General features: G+C 38.5%; 1 protein-coding gene across 1 annotated transcript in view; it reads right to left on the reverse strand.

The window, feature by feature from the left end:
- NEK9 (NIMA related kinase 9) overlaps positions 1-9,587 on the reverse strand; it is a 44,696-nt gene extending 35,109 nt beyond the window's left edge. Inside the window, exons 1-2 of the mRNA XM_044664946.1 lie at positions 9,363-9,587; positions 6,046-6,223 (exon numbers count right to left, since the gene is read on the reverse strand). Of these exons, the coding sequence (XP_044520881.1) occupies positions 6,046-6,223; positions 9,363-9,587 (403 nt within the window). The remainder of the gene's footprint in view (positions 1-6,045; positions 6,224-9,362) is intronic.
- Positions 9,588-9,743: the final 156 nt, after the last annotated feature.

Consider the following 9,743-nt stretch of genomic DNA (forward strand, 5'->3'; position numbering starts at 1 on the left):
CTTTCTTTCTTTCTTTCTTTCTTTCTTTCTTTCTTTCTTTCTTTCTTTCTTTCTCTCTTTCTCTCTTTCTCTCTTTCTCTCTTTCTTTCTTTCTCTCTCTCTCTCTCTCTCTCTCTCTCTCTCTCTCTCTTTCTTTCTTTCTTTCTTTCTTTCTTTTTTTTAAAAACCCTTACCTTCCATCTTGGAATCAATACTGTGTATTGGTTTCAAGGCAGAAGAGTGGTAAGGGTAGGCAATGGGGGTCAAGTGATTTGCCCAGGGTTACATAGCTGGGAAATGTCTGAGGCCAGATTTGAACCTAGGACCTCCCATCTCTAGGCCTGGTTCTCAATCCATTGAGCTACCCAGCAGCCCTGAGGATTTCTTCACAGTTGCCAAACAAAGCATCATCAGTGATCATGAATTATCTGGCTATGGCAACAAATGAAATAACTTAAAAATGAAAAAGAATAAATGTACTAAATATACAAAATCATATTATTATAAAGTTAGAGGAGGATGGAAGATGAGAACTCACACACTCATAGCTAGGGGATGAGTTTATAAGAGCGGTGACAGAATATTATAAAAGGCAAAATAGACTATTTTGATAACAAAATTATAAAGCTCTTGTACAAATAAGTACAACTAGAAGGAAGGTCATGGATTAGAGAATAAAAATCATTGCACAAAACATCTTAGATAAAAGTCTAATATTCAATTGTACAAACCTCTGAATTTAAGAACTGAGCTTTGAGGCAGCAGGATTGCTCAGTAGATAGAGAGGAAGGCCTGGGGATGAGAAATCCTGGGTTCAAATTTGACCTCAGACACATCCTAGCTGTGTGACCCTGGGCAAGTCACTTAACCCCAACTGCCTAGCCTATACTACCCTTTTGCCTTGGAACTGATATTATTAATTTTAAGAAAGAACGTAAGAGTTTAAAAAAAAAAAAGACTGAGCCAAAATATGGAAAATGTCTAAGATTATAAAGTTTTGAAAATAAAATACCAACTACCATATAAAAAAGTTACAAAACTGTTTATACTCTTTGACTCAGCAATTGTATTAGGACTTATATACCAATTCAGTAAAAATATACTGAGTAACTATTATATTTGAGGCCCCAAGACAACAAAAGACCTGACCAAAAGAGTCCCTTGCTACTGAAAAATTTCCATTCTTTTCCAATGATATGTAAGCAAATAAGTAGCATATAAATTAGTACAAGGAAATATGAGAAAAGCAGGAGGATTGGGTAGATCAGAAAAGGCTTCAGTAAAGGAGGTAGTATATGGGCTGATCATTGAAGAAAGACAATAATTCTGAAAGGTGGAGGTGCATTCTGGGCTTGGGAAATGGTTTGCATGAATGAATGGAGGCAAGAGACAATATCAAGTTCAGAGAACAGCTGGTAGCATAGTTTGGCTGGAATGTAGAGTTTGTGAAGGAGAACAATAAAAAATAAGGTAGGAAAAGTAAGAAAGGCCTTCTAGATTATGGAGGAGCCTAAATGTCAGTTTGTAATTTATCTATAGACCAGTGATGGGCAAACTACAGCCCATGGGCCAGATGTGGGCCCCCTGAAATGTTCTATCCTGCAGCTCAACATTATTCCTAATCTGATGAATACAATGAGTAGGATACAATACAATGAAACTTTGAAAGAGTTGCCTTAGAAACAGACTGACAGATGAGCATTTCCTTTCCTTTGGCCCCCTCTTTAAAAAGTTTGCCCATCACTGCTATAGACAATAAGGAACTCCTGAAGACTTGAGCAGGGAAGTAACATAGCTGGACCCATGAATCAGAGATCTATGACCTTATTTTATTTTATTTTATTTATTTTAAGCCCTTACCTCCCATCTTTGACTCAGTACTGTGTATTGGTTTCAAAGCAGAAAAGCAGCAAGGGTTAGGCAATGGGGATTAAATGACTTGCCCAGGGTGTCTGAAGCCAGATTTGTATCTACAACCTCATAGCTGCTCCAACTGCTATGGAGTTTAGAGTTTATTTATATACTGGTTTCAAACAAAGAACACAGAGAAAGAATCACAGCTGTGAAGGGGTTACAAATCATGCAAAACCCATTAAACTCTAAAAAGTAGAGAGATAGGTCCAGGGTCAAAGGCCAAATTCAAACCACCAATTAGTAGGGGGTTAATTCTGGGAGCAGAAACATATTTCATAGAGATTTTTACTAATTGCATTCTGCCTTGATTTACAGGACTGCACCTGGTCAGATAAAGTCTTATCTCTATCTTTGTCTGTGTCCGGCCTTGACTATATTTTTTAGAGTTCAGGCTTCTTAATTATCAAGGAGAGAAATTGTTAACTCAGTAGCTGCTGATCTGCTAAGGACTCAAAGCTTTCCAATAAGAATATTGAGAAAAGGTGGGGATCTGAAAATAAGTCAAAAGGGGCGTCCCAGATTTTTACCTTAGATGGCCCATTCTGCCTGCTACCTGACATACAGTGCAGAAAAAATCATACACACAGTTTTACTTGCTGATGATTTTGTAATGGGATCCAGATAAAAATATCTATTACAGACTTTATTTCTCTAAACGACTCCCAATAGCCTCTTGGAGAGGTCAAGTTGTTTTTGGATTAACCAACCTGCTGGTACCAGAGCTTTTCAAGGCTCAGGTGACCAGAAACAAACACAAAGACTGCCTCAGCCTGGATTGGTCACATAGGGAATCCAGATAACAGGCCCTATCCTGACCCTATTTCTCCAACTGGCTCTCTACAGGACCTACCATCTGTAAGTCTGGCTCTCAATCCACTGAGCCATCCTGCTCACCCTACCCCCACCCACCATGACCTTATTTTAGTGGTGCTGTGGACAGTGGACTGGAAAATGGAGAAATTATAAGCAGAAAGACTAATTAGGAGACTATTACAGTGAGAGGTGATAATTATACTAATGGATAATAATAGCTAATCACTAACATTCATACAGCACTTACTTTTTGTTTTATTAGATTGAAATTAATATTTCCAAGTTCTTATTTTCCATAAAGTTTATTAATAATCACTTGAAATAAAAAAGGCAAAGCATAGATTTAAAGTCTCTTTCTTACTCTAAGTCTGACCACGTGTAGCTCATCCTGAAGGATTCTCCATCTGTCTCACCTGCCTGCTCAGGAAAGTAGAGAGACAGGTGGGGTCCACCCACACCTTTTTAGTAACATTCGTGGATACAGTGCTGGCATGTAAAAAATGGGATGAACTGGGTTGGCAATACAGGAGGGAAAGGGGATGAAATTCCCTCTACACAATCCTCCCTGTGATCCTTTGGGAGAGTAGTCTCCCCATTGGATCGTTTAGACATAACTAATTTATATCTCTAAAGATCTTCCTAGCTAAAAGTACATACAATATTGCACATTCTAAGAGGAAGCAACAATAGTTAGAGATAAGAGGGAAATAAAAGAAGAAGAAAACTGTTAATTTTATAAATTAGATATTATATAGATATATATTTAAGGTGTGGCTGCCAGGAATCAATAATTCAGATTGATTCCATAATTAAAATAGACCCAAGTCAGGATCACTTTTATGGTAGTTTATTTACAATTAAGAAGGTAGAAGGTAGGGAAATAGAGAGAGGGAGAGGCTAGTCCAGGCCTGCAGAGGCCTGGATGGAGAGAGGATTAAAAGGCTAATTAAACTAGGCTACACACCACAAGGCCTTAGCAATCAGAGAGGCAAGAAGCCTACTTAAGATAGAGAGTCTGGAAACGCCAAGGTAGGCCAAGGAAGTCAGCTTAACTTACCCACGTGACAATTCAAAAGGGAAGCTGCCTGAGGTCTCAGCAGAGATCCTTCAGCACCAAGTTCAAAGCAGGAACTGCCTCCACAGGAAGTTACCAACATACTTGAAGAGATAGTGTCTTTTGTCACTTCCTGTGGGTCCACCTCTAATTCAAGTGGACAAATGGCAGCCTCTACACTGTTTTGGACTGCCCAACGGGCAGTCCCTTGTTCTTCCCTCCCCACTAAGGGAGGTGGGGATGACATTATCTCTGGTGGCTAGAGTTTTAACTATGAATGGGCTTGAGCTAATTCCATTTACACAAAACAAAAAATGATTGATAGACACATTGACAAAATGCCAATTTAGGGGCAGTCCCCTTTGGCATAAGAGTTTACATTCAGAATAAGTTATGTTCAACTCCCTTCGGTTCAGTTCATTATATCCCAAAGTTCATTCTGAATCTTTTGATGCAGTGTGTGGCTTCCATAGGCATCCTTACAGCACCTTCTCCAAAAAGATCCACTTTCTTGATTCGGGGTGTTGGCAAGTTTCCTTTACTGAAATTTCTCCAAAAGATTTTAAACCTTGGATTTTAGGATAATTACACAATCCTCCCTGAGGAGGCGATGACCAACACCAGAATCACCCCGGGAAACATGGCTGAGTTATGAAGTATTTGAAACAATTGTCAGAAGAAAACCAATAACCCAAAAAAATTGTCAATGCATCTATCAATCATTTTTTGTTTTCTTCTTTTATTTCTCTCTTATCTCTAACTATTGTAGCTTCCTCTTAGAAAGTGCAATATTGTATGTACTTTTAGCTAGGAAGATCTTTAGAGATATGTTAGTTATGTTTAAATGATCCAATGGGGAAACTAGTCTCCCAAAGGATCACAGGGAGGATTGTGTAGAGGGAATTTCATCCCCTTTCCCTCCTGTATTGCCAACCCAGTTCATCCCATTTTTTACATGCCAGCACTGTATCCATGAATGTTACTAAAAAGGTGTGGGTGGACCCCACCTGTCTCTCTACTTTCCTGAGCAGGCAGGTGAGACAGATGGAGAATCCTGCAAGATGAGCTATATGTGGTCAGATTTAGAGTAAGAAAGAGACTTTAAATCTATGCTTATCTGCCTTTTCTATTTTAAGTGATTATTAATAAACTTTATGGAAAACAAGAACTTGGAAATATTAATTTCAATCTAACAGTACCCAGCACTAAGCTAAGTACTCTACAAATATTATCTCATTTGCTCCTCAAGATAACCTTGGGAGTGGGACAGCAAAGTGGCTCAGTTGATACAGACTTGTGTCTGGAGACAGGTCTTCAGTTCAAATGTGGTATCAGACACTTCCTAGCTATCTGACCCTGGACAAGTTACTTAATCTCAATTGCCTATCCCTTATCACTCTTTGGCTTTGGAACAGATACTTGGTATCAATTCTAAAACAAGAAGGTAAAGGTTTAAAAAAAAGATAACCTTGAGAGGTGGGTGCTATTATAATATCCATTTGCCAGATGAGGAAACTGAGACAAACAGAGGTTAAGTGACTTCCCCAAGGTCAATCAGCTAGTAAGTGTCTGAGGGTGAATTTGAACTCAAGATTTCCCTGTGTTTCCTCTAGACTTAGCACTTTAGCCATTGTACTGACTAGCTACCTTGTTTAAGGTCACAATTATATGAGTAGAGAGAAAGGGAAAAATGGAAGATTTTGGAGTAATTTTGGAGAAAAAGTAGATTGGGAGTAGGGTGGCATGAAAGGCTGAACATGCTAGGTTTGAAATGCCTATGGAATATCCAGAAGGAGATAATCAGCAAGTGCTGATCTACTGGCACAAGAATATTAATAGCATCATTTTTTGTAACAACAAAAGTAAATAAAAGAATAAGAATGCAATAAATGTCTTTCAATGCAATAGGATATCAATGGGTCATGATAATGACAAAATGAAGAATTCAAATATAGGAAAGACTTGTGATGCAGAGTGAACACAAATAATCTAAATAACAACAAATACAATTACTACAACTTTCTATAATGTGTTGAAACAAAAGTTGCTAAAAAAATTTCTAAGAACTATTCTTCAGAAACAAAGCTATGACACTGTGCAGAAATTCATAATCATAGAAATAATTAAAAGTCCCATTTATTTTGAATCATTTCAAAACTTTCCAGAGACCAGAAGACTTCTCTTGAACACTAAAAAGACATTTAAACTTCATATTACAGATGACAGTTCTTTTGTGAGATTAATAAAAGTATCTCAGAGGGAGTGTCACTAGGATCTGTACTTACCATTACAATACTCTAGCTCAATCAGCAAAGTGTTGTTGTCCATGAAGTGATTGTAGTAAGCAATAATGTTGTCATGTTGCAGCAGAGCCAGAATAACAATTTCATTCAAGGCATCACGACGTTCTTTCTCAGAGAGTCGAGTCAAATCAACTTCCTTCCACACAACCAATGAGTCATCCTACAACATAGTAATATAAGTATGGTGCTTTCTTCTTTCCTGGAAGTCAATGAATCTAAACCTGGGTCCACAAGCTTAAGAAAGGCCAAATGGACAAACTGTGGCTCTTTTTTTCCCCTTTAAAAGAAACAAACCAAACTTTAGGTAGAGACTATATGTAATCATCTGTATTAATAATCTCTAGGTAGGGAAAGTATTTAGCAAAAAACTGTTTGGTATGGCAGCTGATTTATGAAATGCAAATTCTAGGTCTAGAACAAAATAGAAACTAGATTAGGCTAGAATGCAAAGATCAACAGTGATACTGTAATGAGAAAAGTGGAGGAAGAAAACATAATAAGGAGAAAGGAAGTAATAATAGTGGGTGTATATATATACAAAATACTTTACACATGCTATTTAAAAGAGCATTGAACTACTTTAATTCCAAATTCTTAACGACATGAAAATGTTGGATTAGGTTCACGAGTTAAAATTAGAGATTTTAAGTTAGCAGCTCAGCCATTCTCTTTAGTTTATAGCTTAAGTACTCAAGGTATTTACTTTACCTTTTCCTATTCTACAACTGTCTCCTACCATTTCTCTTCACAAATCCTCTAATACAGCTAATGTAAAGCCACCTGCTACTCCAGAATTAGCCCTCTGCTATTCACTTTACTATTCCCCCTACCCCACAAATTCTCTGACTGTTAAAGTAAGCTAAAGCATTCATCTCTTCTAGAAACTTTTAAAGTTGAGAAAGGACTCTAATTTGAAGCTCCTTCATTTTAGAGATAAGGAAATTGAGGAACACAGAGATGAGCCATCTAAAAGATGGCATATATTACCTGCCTTATGGGACTGTTCTGAGGAAAAGGCTTTTCAAACCTTAAAGCAGAAGTGTCAAATTCATAGGCTACAAAAGCAGCAGCAGGCCTGAAACAGATTAAAATGTAATTGGGAAATGTTTAATAAATGAAAATATAATACAACATAGATGTTAACCTGTGGTTTTCTAAGTCAATACGTGGCCCACAGGGATTTGTTTCCAAGTATGACACCACTGCCTTAAAGCACCATATAAATGTGAGTTAGAGATAAGAACTGAACCTATCGTTTCAATCATATGGGGAACTAATATATGAAGCAACTCCTACCAATGCAGATTGGCATTTTCTCAGTCATTTATATTCTTAAGATAGTTGCTTAGAGCACTGGTGTCAAACCCAGAGAGAAATGGATCCTTGAACAAGCACATTGACTTAGAAAACCACAAATTAACATTCTGTTGTAATGAATACAGTTTTTAAACCCTTACCTTCTGTCTTAGAATCAAAACTGTTCCAAGGCAAAAGAGGGGTAAGATTAAGGTAGGAAGTGTCTGAGGTTAAGTTTATAATGAATTTTTACTTTTTTAAAAAACATTTCAATTTTACTTTTAGTTCTGGTAGTTTTGACAGCTGCATGCACAGAATTTGATACCTCTGGCTTAGAACATCAAAAATTTAAGTAACTTGCCCAGCATCACATAGCCCATAGGTTTCAAAGGCAGAATTTGAACCTGAATCTGACTGGTTTTTAAATAAGTTCTCTGATCTTGGTCAGACAATACCTATCATCTCCCACCAAGCATATAGTGAGAGCGAATTTTAAAAAATAAGGGAAAATAGTATCTCATAAATGCAAAATATATGCTTTTTTACTTTTTCAAAACATTCCTGCAATCTTCTCACAAATGATACTTTAATGAATACAGAATATTTCCGGACCTCTTCCAAAAGTTGTGAGGGGGAGATCTTTCTAAACAATTATCTAACATATTCCTTCTTTCCTCACTCCTCTTTTTAATAATACTTTTAAGGTTAAGTTTACTCATCCTCAGTTGAAGAAACTGGACCTAAACTATTCCAGCTGGCTCTAAATCCTACCAATTCATGCTAGGCTTTAAGTCCAAACAGAGAAATATGGAATAATAATGCTACCAGGATTATATTTAGGTCATCGGTAAATGTTTTTTAAGTGTTCAGAATTTGGACTTCTTTTCATTTGGCTTTAAGGGTACAACCAAAAGTCTCTAGCATACTTCAGGACTCTCAAGTTACAGGGTATGGGCTTCTTATGATAAATAACTACTGAAGAAACCAACCAATGAATCCTATAGTTTCTGGAACTTCCCAATGACCTTTAAGAGCAAGTCCTAGATGTGTGGGTATATTAGAATTTGGAAACAATAACTGCAAGTTTTTCTTTTTCTTTTTCTTTTTTTTAGTATCAGAAAGAAAGCGCTCTGGAAGAAAGGCATAAGACTAGGAAGAATACAGAGAGTTGTGGCCATTTTGGAAATATACTACCAGAAAGGTCTTTAGAGGCTTGGAAAGAGTATGAAAAATATAATAAAACAGTATGAAGGAAAAATTAATTATTGAGATGGAAAGACAGCAGGCACTCAGAACAATGCCCTAGATCAAACTTTATCAAAATGGCAGTTAACTGATAACACTAGCATCCCAGTGATGGCGATGTTAAAGTCATTTAGAAAAAACACCAGGGACCATGTTCCAGTGGTAATCTTATAAATGTTAACTAATGCTGAGCTCTAGTCAGGTGGATAAGAATGCTATACAAAAGAGATAAAGAAAAGACAACAGAAAAAGGGGAGAGAAGAGGTTTGAAAGAGGAAGGGAAGAAAGTTAGGGGAAAGGAAGAGTTGGGAAATTTCTCTTTTTTCCTTTCTGTATAGAGTTGAGAGAGGACTGGAGATAATCGAGCAGAGCTCTTTAATTTCACAAATGTGGAAATTGAGGAACAGGAAGATTAAGAGCTTCCCTTTCTACAGCTATAGAATGGGGATAAAAGATGAGAAATGGGAAAAAGGAAAGGAAACGGAGACGTAAAGGGAGAAAGGCAGAGGGGAAAAAATTAGAGTAAAGGGAAGAGTTGCGTTAAATTTTCTTTTTTTAGAGTTGAGAAAGAACTCAAGATAATCTAGTAGTACGCCTTCAGTTTACAGATGGGGAAACTGAGGAACACAGATGAAGAGCCTCGGATTCTATATCTCTAAGATGGGGAAGAAGAAAAGGGTACAGGAAGGAGAAGAGGAGGAAGGGCAATGCCGAGGGGCAGGCGGGTGGGGGTTGGGGGAGCTCCGGCTGCGCACTACCTCGGTGCGGCGGTACAGCGTGGCCTCCCCGAAGGCGCCCCGACCCAGGACGCGAATGGGGATGTAATGCAACTCCTCTTGTTCCACTGGGAAGCCCCCACCGGAACGAGCGGCCGAGCCGGAACCGGGGCTGGACACTGAACCGCCGCCGCCGCCGCCGGATTCGCTCCCGAAGTCAGAGTTGATGGAGTCGCAGTGTCGCTCGTACTCGCCCAGCACCGACATGGCGGAGGCAGCTTCGCTGGGACCGGCCGGGACAGAGAGGGGAGTGGACGTGGATCTTAAGAGGGGAAGTGTGGGGTGGGAGAAATCCCCGGCAAAGGTTAAACACTGCTGAGGAGCGGTGGTGGCTGCCTGCGTCTCAGCGACCACCCCACAACT

Source organism: Gracilinanus agilis, chromosome 2 (genome assembly GCF_016433145.1).
Source record: "Gracilinanus agilis isolate LMUSP501 chromosome 2, AgileGrace, whole genome shotgun sequence".
Lineage (NCBI taxonomy): Eukaryota > Metazoa > Chordata > Mammalia > Didelphimorphia > Didelphidae > Gracilinanus > Gracilinanus agilis.